Consider the following 27184-nt stretch of genomic DNA (forward strand, 5'->3'; position numbering starts at 1 on the left):
GTTTTCTTAGTAAACCTGAATATTCTGTTTGGACAGTGGGTTAAGGGTTTGAAAATCCGTATAACCAACCCGACCGAAAGTTTAAGAGTAAAGGGAAAAAAAAGAGATATATATCTCTCGGTTCTTGAGGTGAGCTCGTGAAACTGAGTTTGCAAAAGCAAAAATCAAATCAGCAAAAGCAAAGATCAAATCACCAGAAGATAGAAGCTCAAAATGCTAAGATCGAAAGGGAAATCCCATCTCAAACACTGTTCCACCGAATCCACACGCAAACCTAAGTCTTCAAGGAGTTCAATCCCATCTTAGATCTGTTTTCACTTCTCAATACTAAATCAAAATCTCACTCTCAATCTTAGAAGTCTTCGTTCTCTCTACTCCCAATCTCAAGTCTCTCTACTACCAGTACTCTGAAAATGTACTACCAGTACTTCTGCGTTTCATTGAGAACTACACGTACTCTCAAAATCTACTACCAGTACTTATGCATTTCATTGCAACTTCTTTTCGTAGGTTTCCAACCATGCAAACAAAGATAACAGGTTGTTCTTTTCATTAAGAGCATGAAAGAAAGTAGTTTTAGAAAGAAAAGAACAAAAAAATTCGTTTTGAGAAATGGTTCATACATTTACTACTTATTAGTATTACTGTACTTATTGTTACCAAGTCTATTATTGTGCAGAGCTCTAGAGCTTTTCAGGGTTTCTTTTAATTGTGAGCAATTTGATTAGTTTTGAGTCCTAATAATAATCAATTTCCTCATGAGTCATTTGCTTGTACCCCTCTTAGAGGGACCCACTAATCCTGTTATTTATATCGAACAGTAATGCCATACTCTTCTTTCATGTACACCTTGTCTCAATTCTGGAAGTTCTGTCTCTCATTTTCTCACCTTTCATGCACACTCACAATCATCCTACTCTCTCCACATTATAGCTTCCTTTCATTCTTCTTTCTTCCCCTCTTCATGGCTTTCTTTTTTTTCCTACTTTTGATCTTTTTTGTCCCTTCAAGCAATGCTCAGTGGCCACCTTCACCTGGCTTGTAAGTAATTTAATATCTGAAGTAGCAATAGAATTGTTTGCAATAGTTTGGTCATGGCTGAACAGTGTTTCTGATGGTTTAATCTGAATGTTGTCAGCAACAACATTTCCTGAGTGTTTGTTAGACTCAGATTTAAAGACACTTGTGACAGTGTAAACTTCCCATCCCTCTTTGACATTGTAATCATCAACTTTTATTTGGAATGTATAAGATTTTCCAAGCAAGCTTTGAATTTCTTGAGGTACTTTATTTGGCTCTTGATTCTGCACAACATGATGTAAGGCCCATAAATTGTTAGTATAATAAAAACATTATGTTTAAGCATAAATTTGGAAGTGGTTAAGAATTTAGTTTAGATACTTTTGAAGAAAGTTCCATAGCAGTTTTTTGAATTATTTTTTCTGCATCTTTATCAAAAAGAACAAAAGAAGCTGTCCCAGTATGATCCTTCACTTGGATTTGTAGTTTGTAACTGTATATAATAATGAGAGAAGTTAGAAAGTGTGCTTCATTTTGTTTTCCTATGCAATCATTTGAACAGTTATATAGTATAAACAATGTAGAATTTAGTTACCTAGGCATAGGGAACTGAGATTCAGAATTGCAACTGTTGCACCAAAACATATTATTTTGTTATTTTACTTTTCGCTTGCAAAGTTGACATGAGATATAATTCCACCCTAATTTTGTTTCTATGTTTACAATATCCGCATAACAGGTAAAAAATCTTTCCTACAAAATTAGTCATTCTAGTTAGTTTTGATTGAATAATAAAGATTTAGATTTGAAATATTTCAAGATAAAGAAAACCTTGACTCCTTCCACCCATTCTAGTGCTTTAATTTCTGCCAATGACATCGTAGTTTGCAATATCAATTCTGATTCAAATTTGGGTTTTTTGTCATGTGTTGGAATAGATCGAACAACATTATCGTATTCATCCTCAACAACTTTATATCTGAAGAAAGGAAGAGATAAAATTTTTAATTAAAAAAATCCATTCATAATCCATCATAGAGAATTAGTAAAGTAAATGTTTATGAACCTGTCAATGAGCTCAGAAACCTCTGTAATGTCCAAATTGACGTAAACTTTAGTTGCACTTGTGGTGTTAAGATTCAGTTTGCCTTATTAAAAGAACCATAAAACACATTGAAGAATTTGTTATACACATTTTTTTTTTATTATTATATAAAAAGTGATATATACATATACTACCTATCTTTCAGTACCTTGGAATGCTTTTACAGTTGTTGAAGTAACAATAATTATAGAAGGACCTTCATCTTCTTTGAAGTCATTTTCAGTAATTGTTTCAGCACTTTCATCCCACAATGATATTTTTAGCTCTTTGTCCCTAATGGTACATTATAGCATTCAAAAGACATTAAAATGTGAGATTTGCTACCATTCATGATTAAATACAGTAGTTAAAAACAATCTTAGTGTTAATAATTGAAAGAGTGGAAAACTTGAATAAGCAATTCACCTCTATATTTACACAACCATGTAAAGTAAAAGGGAACACATAGGAAGCCTAAAAGGAGAAAGAAGTTACTTCAAACAAACAAATTTAATTGAATAATAGAACCATAGTAAGCTCATACTTAACAGATAAACGTGTTGAATAAGTGATCACATAAAGGAATTGGGAACATTGTTAAATAATTTTCACAGTTTTGAATCTTTTGATACTTAATAGCATGGTTTCATGGCAGGCCTGCCAAAATCACATGCCATAACCAATACCTATTGTAGCAATGAGTCCAATATTACTGAAACCATCTCCATTAAATAGTCTGAAAGATTTCAAAATATGCAATTTGAAATTCAAGTATAACTTTTATGATGGGTGCAATGTGCATCTCATGTTCAATTTTTAAATAGAATTATATTAAGTGAAACCCTCTCTAAACTCCATTTAGAAATGGTACCTAGTCAACTTAACAGTGTGTGCAAGACTGGAAGGTCTTAACCCAACCCGGCTTCCCATCCATACTATAAAATTAATAATAATTATTGAATGTTACTGAAATAAAACTTAACATTTATATTCGATTAATTATAATAGAGTTGAACTCTATAACCATAAATGTGCAACACAGCCAGGTTCAAAAGTCCAATCTGGTCATTAGTGTTCAAACTGAGATAGAAGTACTTTTCAAGTAGATATTTATAGTTCAAATATTAAAAAAGGATAGTTTTTCATATAAATAGGGTGGTGGGCTCAAACCCAGTTGGAAGGAAGATGAATAGAAATAAAAGTGCATGGGTTCAGAGACATTCATATATTTCTTTTATCATTTAATTTTGTCAGAATGGCAAACAGAGTCACATGAAGAAACAAAAGAATTATTTTGAGGTAAATGGGAGTAAAATGAAATGTTCATTACTCAGGTAGTAGAATTTGGAGATTTCTTATATTTGTAGAGCCGTTGTGAAAGTGAACTTGTTCAATGGGTCCAACAGCAGTAAGTTTGCCAATCATATCTGCAAGTTTGTACACGTAAAAAATAATGTTTGAAGGATGAATTTTGATTAATTAAAATGGGGAAGAGGTGAAGTAAAACATAATTTACCTGTTAGGTAAGAATTGTCATTCAAACGATTGTTGATACAATCATATGTTGCAAATTCAAAGGCATGCATAGGTATGAGTTCACTTTCTTCATTGCACTCCTTAACCGAAGTTGTTAAGAGGAAAATGATGTTCAGGTCATTTGAAACCAGTCTATAACCTTTATTTGTCACGATTACTTTAAAGTTTGAAGTGATAAAGGTTCCTCATTCACGTAGGATGGTACTAAATTTCTGAAACACATTCTTTCTTACAATTGCATGCATTAAGCTTTTCTGTAAAAAGGGAAATAGAAGTCAAAAGTTAGTTTATATATTATATTACAAATACAACTAATAGTTGAAAGATTCAAACATTTTATTGTTGTCAAGTATGATAACCTTTTCATCGATAAAGATCATGTCAAGACTGATGAAGTTATTTCCACTTCTCTTATTCACTGCTTTCCACATTCTGCATATTCTCACTCTAATTCTCCATGTCTCCTTAGCATCAGATATTTGATCAAGAAAGCTGTATCCTTTGGACATTGTTATACCGCATAGTTGCAATAAAATGTAAATGTATTAGAGATACTATTAAAAATGATAATGGAAGTTTTACTTTAAAAACAATGTAAACAATGCACAAAATGTTTATATGAGGATTTAAGCTCATTTTACATTTTACCTGCAGGTTTTTGTGACTCCCATGCCAACACCTCTTGAATTTACACCTTGTGAATTTATATAGTCTAAAAAGCGGCATCCATTGCCAGGAAGCATGGTGCATAATGAGAATTACTTCAGTGGAAGATTGATTTCTGTTGAAATCACATGGTATGGTGGTGGCAATGTAGTATCTGTGGTGGGATCGTGGAACAACTGGCAGACTAAGTAACATAACTTTTCATTTTCCAAGTTTCAACTTAATTTATTTTTCTCCTTTAACTTCATAATTTGATATTGATGAGCTCCCCCCTTTCTTTCTTTCTTTCTTCAACAGGGAGGACTTGCAGAATATAGGAAAAAGTGCTTCTGTTACTATGATGCTTCCATTAGGAATACACTACTTTTGCTTCATTGTTGATGGAGAGTTGAAATGTGCTCTCAACTTGCAACGGGTCAATAATAGCGGAGGAGATCACTATAACATAATCAAAAGGCCAATCTTAGGAGCAAAAGCACCAACATGAAGTACCACTATATATATTTTTTGTTGCAGGACAAAATAAAATAAAAACCCTTCAATTTCACAAACCCTCACAAACCCAGAAATCGTTTCACATGCAAACCTCAAAGAATGGAGAAAAAAAAAAGACCACGCAATTAGATATCAAATAAAGATATTAACTTGTTCTCAAGCCAATAAAGATTAAAAAAAAAAAAGATGCTATCTTGTTATCAAATAGAAAACAAACATGCAACATTAATCATAGAAAAAATAATATTAAAATTATTCAAAAAAAGAAAATTCACTAAAAGAAAGGAAAAAGAATTTACTTATATTTCCTTAGGAGTATGTGCTCTTTGCTTCCTCAATCTTCATTGTATCACCTTTAGAAAAACAAAATCACAAGATTGCAATTATATTTAAGCTCCTTGGTGGGCTAAGAAATTACATAAAGAAATAATTAGGTGGAAACAAATTAATAGACTCTTGTAATCCAAATTGAATTTCAAAACCAACAACACTCAAACTAAAGTAATTATCAACATTAACTGATCAGTAAAACTAAATAAAGTTAAAACGATTCATAAATGTCTGATGCATTGAAGGTTAAGAAACCATAATACTCCATTTCTTCGTACTAAAATGGATACAGTCGAAGAGTTAGAGAAAGAGCAACCTTTTTGTATGGACTCGTCGCTCTGGGTCTGGGTTAATACTGTTGCCGAGAAAGAGAACGACTCCAATGGGAGTTTGGGTCTTGTTCCAAGGACAAAGACCTCTTTCTTTCATTTAATAGTTGTGGCTCTTTGATTTTTTAGAGATAGAGGCAACTGAACCGGGACATGAAGAATTGGAGAAAGGAAGAGTCGTGCAAATAAGAAGGGGAGGAGGCAAAGAGCCGAGAAAGAAGAGAAAGAGTCTTAAATTACAGATTCTTTCAAGGTAAATCCATATGAAATTTATGAATTAATTAGTGACACCTAGATTAATATTATTTTGCGGTCCCCACGTGGCTCACAGATTATGGAGTAATTGAATACAGGTGGCAGAGACAAATGGCACAAAATTAGAATTCTAATTGGAATTACAATTTGAATTTTTCTCTGCTTCACCTATTATTTTATATATAGATTAATAGATTAATATATAAAAATAGATTAAAAAAATATCAAATATAATTATAAATAATGGCATCCAGCTGGAGGAGTCTGTCAAAGGAGAAAATACACAGTGTACTATCAAGAGACAAAGAAATGAAGGATCAATTTATTGGAAGATGACAATTGACAAGAGATAGATTAGAGCAGAAATTGCCCCATGCACGGTGTACTATCAAGAGACAAGTAAATAAAGGAGCAATTTCTTGGAAGATGACAAGAGATAGAGCAGAAAGTGTCACATGCATCTCCATGTGAAGTAACAAGGAAGACTACTACATGTCGATTGACCAAAGCCTATCAAGTTGTTGACTCCGGATGCACCCAATCCAGAAGTTCTTGATGACTTTTTAATTATGAAAAAAATTGAGTTCTATGGAATTAACTTCTCCTAGTTTCAATAAAGAGAGAGTGGGAATCATTTTTCTTCCCCCTTTTTTTACAACGCGCATTCATGTACGAACATTACCTAGAGCTTTCCAAAAAGTGATTTCTCTCTCTATTCCTTTTTTTTTTCTTCCTTTAGTTGATTTTTTTTTCTTACACGTCTGCTTTAAATTAATGAATTTTTATATAATTATTTTTTATAACTCTACTTTTAGTTGATATATATGTTTTAATGATGTGTTTTTTAATTTCCCATCACAAGTCTTCACTTTCCTTCATAAAGTTTATGTTGATTTTAGTTTGGATTTATTAGGGATGTCAATTCGTGTTAGCGTGTCTTGCATATAAAAAAAAGAGTTAATCAAATAGTTCATAAACAAGCACAAGCTTACTTGACAAACATATACACCAAGCTTGAACATTTAATCTTGTTTGATAATGAGCTGAAACTTAATAAACAAGTTTGAAATTTGAATACTAGCTCATTTACTACTCTATGTGATATAAAGAATCTATCTTTTTTCTTCTTTTTTTGGGTTGACAACAATCATATTTCTAGTTAAATCTGTTTGTAGGTGTTTTTTATTTATTTATTTATTAATTAATTTTTTTTTCAAGTAAAATTTAACGTTTTCCATATTGCAAAAGGAGAGTGTAATTTTGGCAAAGGCAAGCATCCGAAAAAATGAGTGGAAGCAGAAGTATGACCAAAAAAATTCATGAAAACCGATTTTTTAATACATTGAATTACAGTAACACTAACCTCTTTTTTCTTTTGTTTTTTATGAGATAGTGGCTCCTAATCTAAGAGCATTTGTAGCAGTGAAGCTAAATAGTTATAATGCTATTTTAGCTTCACCATGATACTAAAAAGGGCCAAGCAACAGTGGAGGCATAGGTATAAATTTTAGCTGAACTGCTACAGTGCACATCTATCTTTAGATGTGCACTGTAGCAGACATCTAAAAAAAAAAATTAATTGTTTATTCACCCCCGGATTAAAATAATACTGCTTTGGTTATTTTTTTCATTTCTTTTATCTCACCGTCCTCTCTCTCAGTCACTCTCAAGCTCCCAAAGCTCTTAAGCTCTCATTTCTCATCTCTCAATTTACCGCCGCCTCAGCCCATGCCGTCCCAGCAGTCGATCACCTCAGCCCATGCCTTCCCAGTCGCCGATCGCCTCAACCCACACCATCCTAGCCGTCGATCGCCTCACCCCACGCTGTCCCAGCCACCGATCGCCTCACCCTATGCCTTCCCAGCCACCGATCGCCTCACCCCACGCCGTCCCAGCCACTGCGGTTGTGGTTTTGTTTTGTTGTGGTTTTGTTTTGTTTTGTTTTGTTTTTTTGTTTTTTTCTATGTTGTGTTATGGTTGCCAAAGTAGAGTGGTGGTTGTGGCCGGTGATGGTGGTGGGTTGATGGTATAGGTGGTTATGGATGGTGCTGTGGATTTTTTTTGGTTGTAGGATATATTATTTTATTGTAGAAGATATATTATTTTATTGTGATATTTATATTATTTTATTGTATTGAAAGCTAAAATAGATTCACTGCTGTAGCATATCTATAGGTAAAATAGATAAAGTAACTTTTGATGGAGTTAAAAAGCTAAATTTTTAGCTCCACTACTGTAGATACTCTAATATATCCGAAAGAGGCAAAACAATGGTGCAATTGATAAAGTGTCACTTGATTTATTACTTACCTATTAGTGAATAAAAGTAGAGATCCTTTCTCCACGAAGTTTCCCCAATGCAATTTTCCAACCAGGGTGTCTTAGACGTTTTGCATTTTCATAATGAGAGAAAGTGGGAGCCACTATTATTTCTTCCTTTTTTTTTTTTTTTTTTTTTTACAACGCGCATTAATGTAATGAAGTATATGAACATCTTTATTTAGTTTATTACTATCACTTCTCACTTAGAGCTTTCCAAAAAGGTCATTGCCTTCTCTCTTTCTTTCGACTTTCTCTTTTGGTGGATTTTTTTTCCCTTACATCTCTGCATTAAATTAATGAATTTTATATATTTATTTTTTTTATAACTCTACTTCTAGTTGATATGTTTTAGGGGTTATTTGGTACATAATTTTAAACACATGTTTTCAGTTTTTAAATAACATTACATGTATTTCTATCCACTTTTTTACCCACACGTATTTTTAAAAAAATTGAAAACTGTTATTTAAACACACATATCAAACAAACCCTTAATGTTTTTTTTTTTCTCCATCATAAGTCTTTTTTTTTTTTTTTTTTCCTTCTTATAGTTTATGTTGATTTCAGTTTGGATTAATTAGTAGTGTCAATACATGTTAGCATGTCTTGTATACGAAAAAAGAAGAAGTTCTTAATCAACATAAAAGGTGCTCAAGCTTGCTCAACAAATATATGTACCAAACTTGAACATTTAATCTTATTTGGTAATAAGTTCAAACTCAATAAACAAGTTTGAATTTTTAATACCAGCTCATTTACAACTTTAAGCAACTTTCAATCTTTTTTTTGGGTTGACATCAATCATATTTTCAGTTAAGTCTGTTTGTAAATAGGTTTTTTTTTTTTTTTTTTCAAGTGAAATTGGTATTAAATTTAACGTTTTCGATGTTGCAAAAGGAGAGTGTAAAATTTTCATTTTCTGGGGTGCATCTGCTAAATTTTTGCAAAGACAAGCATCCATGCACAATATTCGCATGTTGAAAGTTTAAGAACAAAACACCCTTTCACTGTTTCACAGTCCCAACTTAAAAAGGGTAAACACAAGTTTTTAACACTATCAGAACACTAAATTGGCTCCAACAAACTTATTCATTTGAGGATTTCCTTACACAAATTTAGGTATATTTGGTAATGTTGTTCTAATAGTGTTATTTATATTTTTTAAAAATGCGTGTGAGTGAAAAAATACGTGAAAATACATGTAATGTTATTTAAACATTGTAAACTATTGTTTAAAATACACTACCAAACAACCCCTAACTTCGGATTGTTTGGTTAGGCATTTTAGAAATTTAAAAGAGTGTTTTTGAAACCCAAAACTATATTTTGCAACCATAACTTTTTATATTTTTTTACAAATACTCATTTAAATTTTTTTTTTTTTGAGAAGGAAGACTTATTATTGAACTTATTTTAAACTTAAAATATAATTTTCTAATACTTTCGATTCATTTAATAATGTTGTTTTAATAATATTATTTAAATATTATGAAAATAAATGTTGCGTTGTCTAACTAACCAAAACGATTATTTAAGCAACCTAACCAAATACAAACACAACTTTCTCATCTCGGACTTTTTTGTTTGTTTGTTATTAACTTATAAGCATGGTTGTCAAAATCCCGATCTGGATCTTACGATCCTACGATTTCACGATTCTACCTACTCAAAACGATCTAGATCTTTCAAGGATCTTAGCGATCGTTCAGGATCGGTAGGATCGCATGATTTTGACGATCCTAAACAACTTTGGTTTCTTATAATCTTCTTTAACTTGACAGAAGGTTCAGTTGAACCCAAATAAAAAATAAAATCCCAATAGACTAAGTTTTTCCACTCTAACGTAGAGAGAGTGTCAGTTGGACTCAAATAAAAAAATCCCAATAGAGTGTCACATTTTGAAGTTTTTAGCCTCTTTAAATGATGCTTGCAAATGGATGTAATAATGTATGGTAATTATATTAATGAATCTATAATTTATATGATTATTTAACATACTAATGTGTATTTTTTGTTTTTTCCTTAAATAATGTAGGATCTTACGATCCACGATCCGATCCTACGATTCACGATCCCACATACCTCTAATGATTTTACGTAGGATCCCGATTTTGACAACCTTGTTTATAAATAAAGATACGAACACACACTATTCTGCAAATATTTTACAAATTGCTGAAGTGTCGTTAGGGACGCAACCCATCAGCTTTTTATCAGATATTAATAACCCAATACTAATTAACGCGTCTTTTCATTTTATTTATTTATTAATATAAAAATAGCCAATTTTGTCTTTTCAGTTTGACTTGTATTCTAATTTCCAAGTGTTTTTGTAGTTTTCGCCGCGCTATTATGTCTCTTGGGCCTCTTCAGTTTTTTCACACGCGTTAATCTATTCCCACTTCCAAGAGTCTTCAGATCTCAGATATATTTCTCTCTCAAGTCTCTCTCTCCCTGAGTTCAAGCCTTTAGATCCATAAACACACAGCTGGTGCCGCAGTTCATCCCAATCACTGACAAATCGATCCGTGACGTTTCCTGCTTCAAGTTTGTACCGGCCGATATCCATTAATCTGCCGAAATCCGATATACTCTCCGGTATGGCCACCCAGATCAACGACGGAGCTTCCTCTTCTTCTTTCTCTCCCCAATTCACCTATGATGTTTTCTTAAGTTTCAGAGGTGAAGACACCCGCTATAATTTTACAAGTCATTTATATCAAGCTTTATGTGATAAGGGTTTTAACACCTTTATTGACAATGAACTTCCAAGAGGAGAAGAAATTTCAATGGAACTTCTTAAAACTATTGAATTGTCAAAGAGTTCGGTTGTTTTGTTCTCTGAAAATTATGCATCTTCTAGTTGGTGCTTAGATGAACTTGTAAAGATTCTTGAGTGGAGGAATAACGGACTATTCGTTCTACCTGTATTTTACAAAGTGGATCCGTCAGAAATTCGTAAACAAAAGGGAAAGTTTGGAGCAGCGCTAACTCAACATGAAGAAAATTTGAAGGATAATGTGGAGAAGGTTCAGAGGTGGAGGACTGCTTTGATTAAAGCAACTGGCTTGTCTGGGTTGCATTACAAGGAGGGGTATGTAACTATTCACTGCTCTTCTATAAGTTATAGAATTTTAATAGTTTTGTTATGGATTCCGGGAAAAAAAAATGTTTTCGCTAAATGCTGAATTATGAAAGTATCCTGTTTTTCATAGAATCTTCTACTAAAGATGTAGTTAATTAAGTTATAAAAAGTCGATGGTAGAAATTAAAAAAAAAAAAAAAAATTAACGCCGTATAATTTTACCAATTATGACTATTAATTCTTGTATGCATTTATGAGTTAAAAACTTTAAATCATCTTCAATAGGCCCTATCATGGATTAGAAACAGGTTACGAGGGAATTATGATTTCATCTTTGGCAAGCCCAATCATGAATAATAAAAAAATCACATAGGAAGTTACTAATTACTAAAGCTCAAACTACATTAATATGTAAAAAATATCTTTGTTTTTATTCATATTAATAAAATATAAACAAAAACAAAGAAAAAAAACTGTTTTGAATATATTTCAACTCACTTATATATGATCTATCAAGATAGCATTTGATATTCTTTTTTATTCTACAAAATGGAGTAATCTATAATTAATTTTGTTCTAAATTTAATAGCAATTTCTCTTTCAATTAACAAATATATATAAATTTAATAGCAATTTCTCTTTCCATCAAAGAGCGTTAGATAATCGTCTTCTCATTTTGTTTTGAGCTTTGTAGTTACAATAAATCTTAGATAAGAAAGTACATAACAAACCACTCTAAAAACAAGTTGATGAGTTATTGATTTTCTAGTCCCTACCATCTATTTGTACAATTCTAAATTTTTTTTTTTTTAAAATTTTTTTTAAAGCTTGAGTGTTAAACATCATTATGTCCATAATGATAAACTTTTGTTTATAATAATAGTTTTTCATGATATGTAAAATCTTGTTAGTAATTGTTCTCTCAACAAACAAATATCTATCATCAATTCTAAAAAAAAAATCATTGGCCTCTTGAAGATGTAATGCTAAGTTAAGAATAATCAACTTTATTGCATGCTTAATAAAACCATAAATTAATTCTTTTAATTGATAATCTATTGTAGCTGAAAAAATATCTATTCAATAATGACATTGAAAGAAACTTAATTTCATGCTCACTAAAACAATTATTTAACTCTTTTAATTGAGAATCTATTGTAGCTCACCAAAAAAAAAAAAAAATTATCTTCTCACTCATGGAATTCAACAGTAAAATAGTCTTGGGGATGAATTAATTCCCAAAGTTAAAATGCAACGCAATTGTGAATTAATTCCCAATTATACCAACCAAATTTTAAAGATTTAATCAATGAAACCATCAAGTCACAAATCAATAAAGCAAACAATAAAAGTAATAAACAAGTAACATAACGTATAATGAGGAAGTGAAAAAAAAACTGATAGAGGTACATCTCCAATGAAAAAAAAATGATTACAAGGGCAACCCAACCCAAATAGGGCAATTCACCATATGAAGAGAAGTAGGGGTGTTCACCAAACCGCAAAAACCACACCTAAACGTCCGCAAAATGGCATAACCACACCGCACCCTCTCTATATATTAATATATTTAATTATTTTTAATATTAAATATATTATTAATAGTTTAATAACCCTAGTTTTAAAAAAAAAAAAAGTTTGATAATCTTAGCAAGTGTTGATTAGGAAAGCCAGCCTAAAATAAAGAAAAACTAGCTTAATAGTTTAAAACTTGGACCAAAACAAAGGGAAAAATTAGTTTTGGGTTGGGTAGAAAAAGCCCAAAATTTGAAAAATATACCAACTTCAAATCATTTAAACCGCATTTTATACATCGTACCGCATATGTGACCGGGAAAATGAGGTACAGTGCGGTTATGGTTTTGGCTAAACTTTAAACAGCACCGTATCGCACATGTGATCACAAAAATAAGATGTGGTACAGTTATGGTTTTAGCTAAACCGCAGCACAAAGTGCGGTGCTAAAAATGGCCCAAAACCGCACCACACTGCACTACGAACACCCCTAAAGAGAAGTTACAAATCTAGTACAATATCCTTGCCCCTAGGCACTACCTATTAGATGAACTTACTACTCCAATCCACAATAACTTTTGAGCTTTTGAACTCTTTGTACATGAAAGAACCATCTATGTATATTTTCAATTTGTCTAACTTATTATCTGTTTCTTATTCTTTGTGTGTGACAGTTGTAATGAATCTGAAACTCAATTTATCCAAAGAATTATTAAAGAGATATCAGTTACTAAATTGAATCGCACTCAGTTATTTGTTACTGAACACCCAGTTGGAATAGAATCTCGTGCGGATGCTATACAATCTCTTTTAGATTTGAAGTCAAATGATGTTCGCATGGTAGGGATTTATGGTCTTGGAGGAGTAGGTAAGACTACAATTGCAAAGGCTATTTATAACAGAATCGCTAATTGTTTTGAATTGAGTTACTTTCTAGAGGATGTCAAAGAAAAGTCGAGTACAAATGATGACATGATCAAACTACAAGAGACGCTTCTTTCTAAGATCTCACGGGGCATGTATATAAAGGTAGACAGTGTACCCGAAGGAATTATCATGATAAAGGAAAGACTTTGTCTTACAAGATTTCTTTTAATTCTTGACAATGTGGCTGAATAAGAAGTGATGGTAAATTTACTTGGAGAATGTAATTGGTTTGCACTAGGAAGCAGAGTCATTATAACAACAAGAGACAAACACGTGCTAAACATTCTTGGAAAAGATCTTCCAATTTATGAGCTTAAGGAATTAAATCAATCTGAATCTCATGAACTCTTCAACCTGCATGCCTTCCCAAAAATTGAACCTAAGAAAGATTATTTAGAAGTTGCAGAGCAAATCATACATTATGCCAATGGCCTTCCATTAGCTCTTAAAATAATAGGTTCTGATTTGTGTGGAAAAAGTATATGTGATTGGAAAAGTGCGTTCGAAAAGCATAAAAACATTCCTCACAAAAAAATTGTGGAAAAGCTCAAAATAAGTTATGATGGACTTGAAAAGACCGAAAAGGATATTTTTTTGGATATTGCATGTTTCTTTAAGGGATTCAATAGGAGTTGTGTAGAGAATATATTAGATGCTTGCAAATCATATCCAGGTTATGGAATTGGAAAACTTATTGATAAGTGTCTCATAACTGTTGGTCAATTTGGCGAGTTGTGGATGCATGACTTGCTTCAACAAATGGGGAGAGAAATTGTTCAACAAGAATCAGAAGAGCTAGGAGAACGTAGTAGGATATGGTGTTTTGAGGATGCTGAAGAAATACTAACTACAAATATGGTATAAGCTCTTTTGCATCTCTTTTTTCCAAATTAGTTTTTTTCCATTTATTTAATTTTCTTTTTAACGATGAAGAAATTTTAATTTTATTTGGATATGTTTTTTTAATTTTTCAAATTTTTTATTGTTCTATTATTTAGTGTAACTAATGCTTTGTCCAACTAGGGATCAAGTAAAATTCGAGGCATTATGTGCTACTCACCTCAACCAATCATGATGCCAATAGGAGCTAAAGCTTTTGAAAAGATGAAAAATCTCAAATTTCTTATAGTTCGTAACGTACGCATTTGTGAAGAACTTGAATATCTCCCCAATGGGTTAACATTGCTTCAATGGCCTGAATTTTCATTTTCCTTGCCATCTAACTATTATCCTCGACAACTTGTTGAACTTGAGATGCCACGTAGTCTTATTAGATTGGAGACAACATTCAAATTGGTATAAATATTAGTATTTATAAATTATGATTTATTTAAATTTTATTTGAATGTTGGATGAATATAATTTTTATTTTTCTTCTACAGGAAATCCAGCTAAAATATTTAAAACGTATCACTCTCTCCGAGTGTGAGTCCATTACAGAATTACCTGAGTTTCATACCCCAAGCCTAGAAATATTGGATCATAGTTATTGTCAAAATTTAGCTAAGGTTCATGAGTCACTTGGATTTCTTGATAAGCTTCAAATATGGGATCTCTGTGGTTGTAGAAAACTTCAAATTCTTCCGAAGTCTCTCAAGTTGAAATCTTTAAAATATCTCTATCTCAGGGAGTGTGAGTCCATTACAGAATTACCTAAGTTCTGTACCCCGAGCCTAGAAAATTTGGATCATAGTTATTGTCAAAATTTAGCTAAGGTTCATGAGTCACTTGGATTTCTTGATAAGCTTCAAATATGGGATCTCCGTGGTTGTAGAAAACTTCAAATTCTTCCAAAGTCTCTCAAGTTGATATCTTTAAAATATCTCTATCTCAGGGAGTGTGAGTCCATTACAGAATTACCTGAGTTTTGTACCCCGAGCCTAGAAAATTTGGATCATAGTTATTGTCAAAATTTAGCTAAGGTTCATGAGTCACTTGGATTTCTTGATAAGCTTCAGATATGGAATCTCCGTGGTTGTAGAAAACTTCAAATTCTTCCAAAGTCTCTCAAGTTGATATCTTTAAAATATCTCTATCTCAGGAAGTGTGAGTCCGTTATAGAATTACCTGAGTTCTGTACCCCAAGCCTAGAAATAATGGATCTTTGGTTTTGTGAAAATTTAGTTAAGGTTCATGAGTCGGTTGGAATTCTTGATAAGCTTCGGGAATGGGAACTCTGCCATTGTAAAAAACTTCAAATTCTTCCAAACATCCTCAGGTTGAAATCTCTTACGAAGTTTGATCTTAGAAATTGCTTTAGGCTTGAGAAGTTTCCTAATATTCATCCAGAAATGAAATGTTTAAGGAGTTTAAATTTAGGGGGGAGTGGTATTCGAGAGTTGCCTTCATCAATCGAGTATCTCACTGGGCTCCAACTCTTAGACTTACGTTGTTGCAAAAACCTTAGGTATCTTCCGGATGACATCTATAAATTACAACTTATTGATGAACTATATATTCCAACTGCCAAATTGAGACAGACATACAATTATTTGGATGGCTTTTCCAGAGGTGGGGTTTTGAAGTTGACATCGTTGGATTTCAGGGGCAATAATAATATAATTGAATTAGATTTTTTGATGAAACCCGAGTACTTCCCCGTATTGTATTCTTTAGATCTATCTGAAACTAATATTGTTAGCATCCCTGAAAGCCTAAGCAGATTTGTGAATTTAGCGGTCCTTGAGATACGAAATTGCAAGCAGCTTCAAGAAATTCCAAGGCTTCCCCAATCTATACTAGATGTGGATTTAGGAAATTGTTGTTCGTTGAATGCACAATCATTAAGCAGATTATTGAATCAGGTTTCTCTCTCTTTTTTTATTAATTTATAAAGAAACAATTTTTGTTACTTTCTTCCCTAATTCAATTTGCTAATTGAATGCAGATTGGAGAATTTTTCGAGATTTTACCAAATAAAGCTTGCAAGGGAACAAGAAGTAGGATATTATGGGATGAGATTCATTTCCATCACTTGCTTTTTATAATTAGACCACCAGGAACTGAGATTCCAAAGCAGTTGAAGTTAAACCATGAAAGTGATGGAAATGTCATATCATTTTGGGTTGGTTGCAAATTTCCAAATAATTTTTTTGTCTGTTTTGCTCTTGGACCGCTGAAATATCCATGGAAATCAATCTTTAGTGTTTGCCTTTCCATCAATCGTTGTAGCCCAGAGCACCTCTTTTCAACTGATGCAGATGAATTATCCGACCATCTGTGGATAGTTTCTTTATCTAATAAGAGATTGCAGGACCAATTGAATAAGTCAAGCCCATCTGAACGAAATTACGTTGAGGTAATATGTGAAATGAAGCGTTTGGATACGACGACTGGTTGGCCTCAATATGTTGTGGTGGATTGGATTAAAAACCATCCAAGAGGGTGGGGGGTCGATGTAAAGTGCATCTGTCACTATTGTAGACATCAATGCAAAGAAGAAACCATCGACCAACCTATGCCAGACGTCCCCAAAAACACTACCTGTCCCACTTCAAAAATGGAAGAGATAGATCCCACTCCCAGGGCTGTCAACAATGGAGCAGAAGATTCAGAGCTTTCAACCCACGCTTACATCAATGATGGTTTCAACTCCATGTTATATCCACCATCAAAGAAGGCAAGAAAATCTTGATCAAACTTAGATGCCAAGGTATGCCTCCTTCTTTAGTTGCATTTTTGGATTCTCATCTTAATTAAAGGCTTAATTATAGAATTTTTGCTCAAGTATTTATTGCAAACACTTGAATCAGTAATGATGACAGAGCCACGACTTCAGCATTCTTGGGTTGATTTCTGTAGCTGTTGATTAAAGCAATTCCTCATACATAAGAGTTCTATGCCCAAAAATGATCATTCTGTTCCCTAGGATCCTCTATTCTGGTATTTTGATGACTTCATACTTTATGGAACTGGTACAGATGTAAGTATTTTCTTTGGTAGGTGATGTCCTTATTTTGTACACATTAGAATGAATCACAATATCTGCAACTGTGAACTAGTCTTCTATCACTTTGAAGACTATAGCTCTGTAACCATTTCATGTCTCACCTACTTGCAAATCCTTTGTGAATAAATTTAGGATTACCTCCGATTAATTTTATTGTAGTAATTTTCTAAGGTTCTTTGGCATTCTCTTACTTATTTCACTTTGAATTACTGATATATACAAATTCAATTTTCAATACACACACACACACAAAAAGGATCACCTTGAGAACGTATTATTAGAATGCCTTGTAGAGAAAAGTAAACGTTGTTAATGAGCAAATAGTTATGCTTGTATATCCTGTACAAACAATATACATGAATAATACTTTCTTATAAATAAAAATACTGTGGAGAAGAGGTCACTTATTACCAATGAGTTATAGCTCATTTGGTACTTCCTCCTCCAATAATAATGGAATGGAGGTGAGGCCATGGTTTCAATAGGAGAAAAATATGAACTTGAACAACAGCTCCAAGAGAAACAACTTCATTAGGATTTACAGTCACATTGGGCTCTTTTCTAGTCATCTTCCTCACCAGTTCCTGAATAGCTGGGATCCAAGTTGAACACCAACAAGGATTACTTCATCTATATCTTTGAAGGAAAGCGCTTTGTATCACTCAATGCAATTTCAACTTGTCCTCGAGAAAGACAAGCAAGCTCTACGTCTCACTGAGAGTGCTGAGAAAGTGAAAATAGAGCTGTTGTCTTTGACTCAGACCAATATTAGGTATGTGGCTATTTCTATAACTTCTTTCTATAAGTCGATCTCTCTTTTTCATATTTACTAAGAATATACTTTTGTTTTTCCAGTTTACCTTTCATTACCCCCACTACAAATGGCCCAAAACACATTGACACCACTCTGACAAGGGTCAAGTTTGAAGAATTGTGTTGAAATTTATTGGAGAGGTATGCCTTTTGACAAGTGCTATTCTGTGGTTTTCCTCTACGAAGTATCAGTGTGTGTTTGATTTCCAAAAATCAGTTTTTTGTGTTTTGATTCCGAAGGTTCTGTTTTTGCCAATTTATTCTCTGTTGAAAATTACAATATAGAATGCAAAATTGTAATTAGTAACAGCAAATGGATCAGAAAACAAAGAATATAAGCGAAAGCTCTACTCATTTTCTTCATCCAACAAGTAGAAATAAACATATGAAGTGGACTAGCAAGAGAGAAGCCAAAAATATTTGATGAACTCTGCCTCCAATGACACTCTTCCCATATAAATGGGCTGTGGGTGAGATTTTTCAACAGTTGCACCTGTAACTCACCAATAACATAAAATTCCTAAAAGAGATGTAACAAAGCAGTTGATATACCTGAAACATCAAAGGTACAACCTCCAAGGTCAAAAACCAGATTGGTCTCATTGTTTTTCTTCTCAAACCCATAGGTAAGCTAAGCAGCAGCACGTCCATTAATAATTTGCAAAACATCTAACCCTGCAATGCGGCCTACATCTTTGGTCGCCTTCCTTCACAAACCATTGAAGTACGCAGGCATGTGATCACTGTTTTACTCACCTCATCATTCAAAAACTTGGATGCATCCTCCACAAGCTTCCTCAAGACTGGTGCAGATATCTCCTTTGCTGCAAACTGCTTGACTATGGTTGGACACTCAAGCTTCACATTACCATTCTCGTCAAACACAACCTTGTAAGACATCTGTCTTAAAATAACAGTTAAACGATTAAATATAGGCTTTTCTATCTGAATAGGCGGATAAGCAATAGTTCATCATGGTATTATACAGGTGATTCAAAGTACCTATCCCCAATTAGTCTCTACTAATAGTTAAAAGATTATTAAAATTAATAATTTAAGATTTTGCAATAAATGATAGCTTACCAGGATATCATGATATGATACAGGTTATCCTAAGTTGATTTCTCCAATTAATTACACTAATTGTTGAAATATTATTAAAATTCTGAGTTTAAACTTTTGCAACAAGTGATAATTTAGCATGATATCTAAACAGTGATCCAAATTTAGATTCTATACTATCTCCCATCAACTTTGACTAATAGTTAAATGATTAAATTGACTTTCCTTTATCATAACATCAGGACATGTCACGGTATCAAACTGGCAATCCTATCTCCAATTAGTCTACTAATTATTAAATTTCACAGTTTAAGCTCTTGTGAGCAGTAATCCAAATCCAAATTCAGTGTCTAATCTACAAATAGTTGAATGATTAAATATAAGAACATATATAATAGAAAATTGGAACCTTTTCAGTGAAAGAAAGTGTGGTCAGGATCCACCTCTCCTAGAAAATTTATAACCTTCCATTGCTGCCACTGCACTGTTATTGGTTCCAAAGCCTATACCAACCACTTCACTTCACTCCTTCTCCTATTACTATTACTATTACTGACCCAAGAGAGAACACGTTTCTGGAGCTGGTTATGGTACACAACAAGTGCTTTTGTTTCGTTTGTAGGAGCATTAAGGATAGAAGTAGATATGGGTTGGCAGCTTGGCACTAAAGTTGCCTATTTTTTCTGCAGAGAGAGAGAGAGACTTCACAGAGACTGAGTGAGAAAAGAGGTTTAAAAGGCTGTTTTCCTTTTTTTACAAGGTACTCGACTTTAGAGATGTAAGTCTTTTCTTTGGGAGTTGATGTCCTTATTTTGTAGACGTTAGAATGAATCTCTATATCTGCAGCTTTGAACAAGTCTTCTATCCCTTTGAAGACTATAGCTCTGTAACCATTTCATGTCTCGACTACTTGCAAATCCTTTTTGAATAAATTTAGGACGTCCAGTTAGTTTTATTTATAGTAATTTTCTATGGTTCTTTGGCATTCTCTTACTTATTTCACTTTGAGTTACTGATCTATACAAATTCAATTTTGAATATATATATACACACACATATATACATATATATGAATCACCTTAAAAAACTTATTGTTGGATTGCCTTTAAAGAAAAGTATAAATTGTTCATGAGCAAATAGTTATGCTTGTATATCCTGTGCAAACAATATGCATGGAACTTTCTTATAAATAAAAATACTGTGGAGAAGAGGTCATTTATGACCAATGAGCTATAGCTCAATTGACACTATCTGTAACACCCCGACCCAACTTTATAGATAAACAATGTGTTTGAGTGGCTAATTATTATTTTAAGCCACTTCCTTTTTATAATTAATAGCAGATTATTTAATAACCATACTATTTTATAATGCCTTTGAATAAGAATTGAAAAAAATTGAAGGGTTAATTGTATTATGAATATATACTAAGTATGTACGAAATTATATTAAATGGTTGAGTTATTAGATATATAGTTATTGGTGTTTAATTAAGTGTTTAAGGTAAGGGTTTATATGCTTGTTATTATCTTAATTACTTTAAGTGCATAAAGCTTTGATATTGTGATATTATAAAGTATATATGCTATTTTAATGATAGAAAGAAGTTTATAAAGGTAAGGGTTTATATGTAAAGTTATATTGTTGTTTGGGTCTTTCTAGAATATAAGCTTATAAAGGGGGGAAAGTAAATTTTAAAAAAGTCTAAAGGTTGACCCATCAACCCTCTTTCTCTTTCTCTTGGCCAACACATGACCCACCCAAGATATTTCCCTTATCTTTTCTTGGTTGCACCAAAAGGTTCAGCTTCTATTCTTCAGTCTCTATTCTTCTTTCTTCTTTTGTTGTTCTTATCGGCAGCACCTCTCTCTCTCACTCTCTCACCAACAGCCCTCCCTCTCTCACCGAAACCATATATCTCACTCTAAGGAAGAAATTAAAAGATTAGCCCTAAGATTTCAGCTTCAAAGTTTGTGGGTAAGTAAATAAAAACCTCATCTTATTATGGATATTTTAATGGTGGAATGGTTTGCTTTAGTTTCACTTTTATGTTCTCTAATCTAATTGTTAGAAGTTGAAATTTGTGATTTGTGAAACTAGGAAATCATGAACTTGTAAGTCTATATATATATATATATATATATGCTGTTTTAAGAAGTTTTGAAATTGTGTTGGGGTTTTGTTGAAAGTAGATTAGGATTTTTACTAATTAATAATTGTGTATGACTAAGGAAGTAAGAAAAAGTTAGGATAAGTACTTTTGATGTTATTGCTAGGATTTTGTTGTATTTAATTTTGCTATAAATGGTTAAATGACTATATATAAGTCTTTTCTAACATGTCTAATGAGTGTTAAAAATCCCCATATGAAAATACCATCATTTGATAATTGTTTGTGAATTTACAAGAAAATGTTGCAAAGCTGTCACTGTGACAAATTTTGTGTTTATGCATGATAAATTATGTATTAAATTCTATACAATGAATTAGGATGCTAGGAGTAGTTCTTATGAATGCTAAGACACATGGTTCTAATGGAAGTGATCTCATAGCAGTTGGATCAATATAAAAATAATGGTTTAATTCTAAGTTGCATGAAATTCTGTCAGGACAGATTTGAGCACGTTGTCTTGTATGATTTTTAGTAAATCATGGTTTCATGATTTGACTCTGAAATTGATATGATATTTATTTGACATCCAGAGGAGTTTCTCTGTAAAATTGCATGAAGATTGGATGTGTTTAGATAGCCTATTTGTATTTTACAAATGAGGCATGTGCTGTTGAAATGAGCAGTAAACAGTAAATGATAACTCTGACTTTGAAGATTTAATTTTAAAATTAGGGTGAATGTTTTGAGTTATAATTTAATATGCTTATTTTTTGGTATGTTTGGATCATAGATATATTTTGTATAACTTGGTTCAAGGTTTAGTACTCAAAGGAGGGGTTCTAAATCGCTTTCTCACGTTGCTATCTTGTTCAACGTACTGTATGTTGCCATGCGAATGTATGTGGTTACATGACCATGCTTAAAGGATTTTATGTTTATGCATGCACTATTGCCCTAATCTCAAGCACATCTTGAAATGAAGTTGACTCCTCTAGAGATATGATATAAATATGAGATTGATGGCTTTTCTTTAGTTTGATATATCATTTGTTAATGTGTGCATAATATGTTTGTGAGAACCTCGTTAAGGTGGGATTAGGATATCCTTGGTTCTAAGATATAGGTTTTGAGATGAATGTGTAAGTTTATTTTAAGGTATAATTGATAGTAATAAGTTTTGATATTTGATTTAGGCGTTACCAGTACCCAAGTCCAAACTCCTTCGACTGTAGGCTTTTGGTTTCTCTGCTTTTAGGTAAGGGATAAGTTATATGGGTATTTGGTAAGTCATGAGGTTATTTTAAAGTACATTATACATTAAAAGGTTTTTTATTAGAGATATGATATATAATCATGTTTCAGACAAAGATATGTTCGTGAGTTCTCGAAACCTTATGTATATGATTTAAGCATATTGATACTGTTACTAATTCCACAAACATGATGTTTAAAGAAAACAATGGAAATGCTTTTATTATGAAATGTTATGCCAACTATGAATTTCAGTATGATGTATAAGTATAAAATGTTTTCAGGTTATGTCCTCTGGTGATCTAAACTCAGCCAGTAGGTGTTAAATTATTGGCTTTCCATAGAAAATGTTACCTGATTGGCCATTAAAAGTGGGACTGGCTCTGCTGTACTCACTCTTGTTGGTAACGGCCCACTTGTGGAGGATGCCAACCTACCCCCATGATTGAAGGCATGTATTATGATGTGATCCCGGGAATACCTGGCATTGTGGGGAATGCTGGATGCCTAGCACAATGGTGTTAAAAGTCTTCCAAATAAGTACAGATTTATCAAATATGGACTAACCAATATGTTATTTATGAACAGTTATATTATGTTATTAATCATGAGAGAATGATTTTGTTTAAATACATTGTGAAAAGTTAAAAACTCTCATGGAAAGAAGAAGTTTCTGATAAAAAGAAGAGTTATTCTTTAAAGATAAAAGTTTTTGAAATTTCGTTGTGTTTTAAAGATAAAGAATCTAATAAAAAGGTTTTAGTGTTCTATAAAGATAAAGCTTCTTATGAAAGTACAAGTTTATGTTAAAAAGTTATCAGATATCTATTCTTTATGAAACGTTAAGCTTTATGACCATGAAAGTTATAATATTTTATGAGAAGAAGTTTATAAAGAAAATTTTTCTTATTCGTCAAGATGTCTCTAGTTTAAGACAAAGTTACCAATTATTTGATTTAAGTTAAAATGAATTATTTTGTAATGAGAATATATATATTGATATATATTGATATATATATATATATGTATGTATGTATATGATTCTAAACAATCGATTTTATATTTGGTGACTTTGTAAGAAATGAAAGAAATTCAATATGAAAGGTTTTGGTAATATTGTTCTGATAAGAAAAGGAAGAACAATTATTTTCCTACAAAGAGCGTATAAGTTATTATTATAATTAGTATAAAATACTATGCATGAAAAGATGTTCTCCTATCTGAATATTTATAAAATGAAATGATTTGATTTACATGCATTCTTATTAAATTCTTATGTATTTTACGTTTATTGAGCTTTGTAGCTCATCCCTTCCACTCTTTCAGTCAACAGGTTTTATTTTGGAGTAGAGGGAGCCTTAGTCAAGTTTTGGAGGGAACTGGTTTTAGTTTTAAATGTATAGATCCCAAATTAACATTTGATGGTTAGCTTTGTAGTATTGTGTATTTTAGGATCTAATAAAAGTTGTGTACCTTAAAACATTAAGAGATGTATTATGTAAAATTTAGAATTTGAGTAACTGGTGGATTATGTTATTCTTTGAGTACACTATAGATGTTCTGAATGTCAAATGAAAAGTTATATCATTTAGGTAAGGAAACAAGAATGAAAGGAAAGGGGAAAGCTTTTGTAAAAGTTAAGTTGGGTCATGTTAATATCAGGTTTAAGCTTGATATTAGCATGCCAGTCATGGTCACAAATCCGGGTATCGGGTTTGGGACGTGACACTATCTCTTCCAATAATAATGGAATTGAGGGTGAGGTCATGGTTTCAAAACTCAATAGGTTCATACTTACCAATAAAAGCAAAAGGTTTCTTGTTGCATATATTTTTCCTTTCCCCTTTTGTTAATTTTGTACCTGTTGTAACCAATGATTAAGTTTAAATATCAATTACATACTTAGCAAAAAGACAATATCAAGTAAATACTTAGCAAAAAGAAAATCTCATGCATATATAGTGTTAATTGTGCATGTAAATGTTCCTGCCCAGTTCAAAATACTCATTCATTTCTTGATCAGTTCAAGCAATTCCATATTATTTGGACAGGGCCAAGGCTTCTCCTTCATCCAGGACAAGGCCAGGGCTTCTAATAGTGCAGTGAGGTAATTGCTTTAAAAAATTATGCAATGTGCAAGCAATGCATATCTTGACATCTAAGAAAGGTATAATTTGATTTGCTGTTGGAATTTGTCATTAAATTTTTGCATCGTGAGTCATCTCTGATTATGCGTTTAACAGCCACTATTTTAATAATGTAATGGACTAAATTGTTAGCTTAATTGGCCAGAGACACACACATAGGTACTTGTTAATGTTATTACTTACAAGTGTTAGAACACACAAACAGAAACAGATTAATTTTATTGTTTTATTTTCCTATGATCATCCCATGTTAGTGCATGTCAGCTGTGTCATATCCGTGGCCCTTGTTCTAGTTCATGCTGCATAAATTCAAAGTTGAAAAATAAGTTCGGAGATATTAGATTAAAAAAAAAGATATTGTGGTTTTTGTGTTTTGATAAAGTTGGTTTAATTCTATTGTTTTCTGCATTATAATTTTATGATTCTGTCTATGTTATTTTTATGTGCGAAATTTATCATAAAATTTCAAAAATGCTGAGTGCACCAACACTTAAATATATTAATGCATATTTTCATGTTCTTGAATATGATTGGCACACGGTGCATAACAAACTTAAGACTGGAAAAGGCATGTATAAGGTATGGCCTTCATTTAAAAATAGGTTCTTTTTTCTCTAGCAAAAAGGAATTATGTTAGATTTGAATGTCTAATTTCTAAGAAAAAGTTGAATATGCATGATTCTTTTAAAGAAATAAAGCTGTGTGTTGTCAAATATTGCAGTGTTTGCTCGTGTGTTGAGAGTGACTAGTTTTTGATGTGTATGTAATCATATTTTTTTCTGAAACAGATTATCCAGCACCATCGTTTTCTCCGTGATAGGTGTCTCGGTGAACATTTGCTTTTTTAGCCTGTGTGAAGGTTGGTACTCTTTTTTATCAGCAACGCTTGACTGTTTGAGTGCTGGTTTAGTTTCATTTGGATTAACAGGTTGGATGATTAATGAATATTATTCCTTTATAACTCATAACCAGCATGAGTCTCAAAAAACTTGCAGCCATCGGGCTCTCTCTTTGGTACACATTCCCTGAAGAGCACATATCAAAGTTAAAAAGAGTAGTAGAGGTAAAAGAAATCATACTGTACATTTTCTTAGTATTCTAGTTTTTTAATGAACTTAGTTTGTTCGTGATATTGTTATAAACTACTGATATTTGTGACTTTAAATGTCAATTTATTTGACTTAGACAAACTTGGAAGTTGGAACCAAAATCTGATAATAAGAACTTAATTTCCAACTTCATTGGTTGTCTTTGGGATTTATTCTTAATAGCTAGAATTTTCAAATGCAGAAAGTGTAAAAGCTGAAATGGAAGTGCCTAGAGAATATAGCAGCAAGTCTGTGGTAAATATTATTTATCTTTGAGATTCCCAAAGCTCGATGGATTGCTTATTGATTTAGTTGGGAATTCAACTAGTGCATCAAAGGGTGTTTAATTTGCTACAAACAATTCTACGATGTTGACTCTATTCTATAAGTAAAGTGACACATACACATATCTCTCTATTTGTGTGTGTGCCTGTCTCTCTCATTCACACTTTTTGTTGCAAATTCAAGAAGGAATATTGTGCTGAACTTCAGAGCTAGGGGTCGATGTTGAGCAGTAATTCTTCCCGAGTAGAGCCATACTTCTTTGTTTTCTTTTGGGGGGGGGGGAGGAGGAAAAAACTAAAAAGTAGAGCCATACTTGACTCTTCCTGTACAGTGGATCCTTGGGTGCTGGAAACGACCAATAATTTTCATTTTATATTGAGGAGTTTTTTCAGATTAAGAAAATGTGAATATGTTCAACAACATATATGTCGGGTTTGCAATTTGAATGTTGTTGTTTGTGTCTAGGATATGTGATTCTTTAAATATCTGTAAAAATATGAAATTCTTATTAGTTTGTATTTATTTTTATCAGTTGTGATACTTTAGGTATTATAGTCCTCAATTCTTATTAGTTTGTATTTATTTTTATTAGTTGTGATATTCTAGGTATTATGGTCCTCGATCATGTTATGCGTATAAACTAATACATAACTGTTAATTTCAGAGATTTTGAATTAATTTACTCTCATTTTTTGGCAGTAATCAATGTGAGTTTTTCTATCACTGTGCGAAAATCTAAACGTCCGTTGCTTTAAGATAAGGTGGTCTATATTTAACTTCAATCTCTGAGGTTATTCATCTAAAACTAGATAACTTTCATAAGTTCCAACTAAAAGGGAAAACATAACTTTTTAACACTATCAGACTACTTTTCTTCTTTTTTTTTTTTTTTTTTTTTTTTTTTTTTTTTTT

General features: G+C 32.3%; 3 protein-coding genes across 11 annotated transcripts; 2 read left to right on the forward strand and 1 right to left on the reverse strand.

Moving 5' to 3' along the window:
• Positions 1 to 203: 203 nt before the first annotated feature.
• Positions 204 to 5691, reverse strand: LOC115955176. 2 transcript variants are annotated; one of them, XR_004084058.1, is made up of 12 exons: positions 5448 to 5691; positions 5101 to 5154; positions 4289 to 4744; positions 4000 to 4139; positions 3621 to 3894; positions 3435 to 3531; positions 2274 to 2398; positions 2087 to 2168; positions 1852 to 1999; positions 1616 to 1773; positions 1402 to 1513; positions 204 to 1304 (listed from the first exon to the last, which is right to left on the reverse strand). XR_004084058.1 is itself a non-coding variant. In XM_031073232.1 (10 exons), exons 3-8 carry the CDS (start codon positions 3688 to 3690, stop codon positions 1675 to 1677), a joined length of 621 nt encoding a protein of 206 aa, XP_030929092.1. In that variant the 5' UTR covers positions 3691 to 3894; positions 4000 to 4139; positions 4289 to 4767; the 3' UTR covers positions 204 to 1304; positions 1402 to 1513; positions 1616 to 1674. The 2 variants fall into 2 exon arrangements, 1 of the variants encoding a protein (XP_030929092.1); XM_031073232.1 differs by lacking the exons at positions 5101 to 5154; positions 5448 to 5691 and having other exon boundaries at positions 4289 to 4767.
• Positions 5692 to 10369: 4678 nt separating this feature from the next.
• On the forward strand, positions 10370 to 26790 carry LOC115954894 (TMV resistance protein N-like). 8 transcript variants are annotated; one of them, XM_031072889.1, is made up of 12 exons: positions 10370 to 11131; positions 13312 to 14422; positions 14588 to 14860; positions 14947 to 16368; positions 16452 to 17216; positions 17317 to 18285; positions 18369 to 18467; positions 22705 to 22756; positions 24804 to 24859; positions 25688 to 25758; positions 25872 to 25962; positions 26190 to 26790. In XM_031072889.1, exons 2-5 carry the CDS (start codon positions 13763 to 13765, stop codon positions 17196 to 17198), a joined length of 3102 nt encoding a protein of 1033 aa, XP_030928749.1. In that variant the 5' UTR covers positions 10370 to 11131; positions 13312 to 13762; the 3' UTR covers positions 17199 to 17216; positions 17317 to 18285; positions 18369 to 18467; positions 22705 to 22756; positions 24804 to 24859; positions 25688 to 25758; positions 25872 to 25962; positions 26190 to 26790. The 8 variants fall into 8 exon arrangements, with proteins under 8 accessions (XP_030928749.1, XP_030928747.1, XP_030928748.1 ...); XM_031072887.1 differs by having other exon boundaries at positions 24804 to 25758; XM_031072888.1 differs by lacking the exon at positions 22705 to 22756 and having other exon boundaries at positions 24804 to 24919.
• On the forward strand, positions 10638 to 13756 carry LOC115956256 (toll/interleukin-1 receptor-like protein). Its single transcript, XM_031074686.1, has 2 exons — positions 10638 to 11131; positions 13312 to 13756. Exons 1-2 carry the CDS (start codon positions 10638 to 10640, stop codon positions 13754 to 13756), a joined length of 939 nt encoding a protein of 312 aa, XP_030930546.1.
• Positions 26791 to 27184: the final 394 nt, after the last annotated feature.

The sequence above is a fragment of the Quercus lobata genome, chromosome 8 (genome assembly GCF_001633185.2).
Source record: "Quercus lobata isolate SW786 chromosome 8, ValleyOak3.0 Primary Assembly, whole genome shotgun sequence".
NCBI lineage: Eukaryota > Viridiplantae > Streptophyta > Magnoliopsida > Fagales > Fagaceae > Quercus > Quercus lobata.

Coding starts and splice junctions, on each gene's coding strand:
- LOC115955176 (XM_031073232.1), bottom strand. CDS start 3,690: ATGCATGCCTTTGAATTTGCAACATATGATTGTATCAACAATCGTTTG. Junction 2,399..3,434: donor CTCCAAATTCTACTACCTGA/GTAATGAACATT, acceptor ATGTACCATTAG/GGACAAAGAGCTAAAAATAT. Junction 2,000..2,086: donor GTTTCTGAGCTCATTGACAG/GTTCATAAACAT, acceptor TCCTTTCTTCAG/ATATAAAGTTGTTGAGGATG.
- LOC115954894 (XM_031072887.1), top strand. CDS start 13,763: ATGGTAAATTTACTTGGAGAATGTAATTGGTTTGCACTAGGAAGCAGA. Junction 14,423..14,587: donor AAATACTAACTACAAATATG/GTATAAGCTCTT, acceptor TTGTCCAACTAG/GGATCAAGTAAAATTCGAGG. Junction 16,369..16,451: donor TAAGCAGATTATTGAATCAG/GTTTCTCTCTCT, acceptor AATTGAATGCAG/ATTGGAGAATTTTTCGAGAT.
- LOC115956256 (XM_031074686.1), top strand. CDS start 10,638: ATGGCCACCCAGATCAACGACGGAGCTTCCTCTTCTTCTTTCTCTCCC. Junction 11,132..13,311: donor GGGTTGCATTACAAGGAGGG/GTATGTAACTAT, acceptor TGTGTGTGACAG/TTGTAATGAATCTGAAACTC.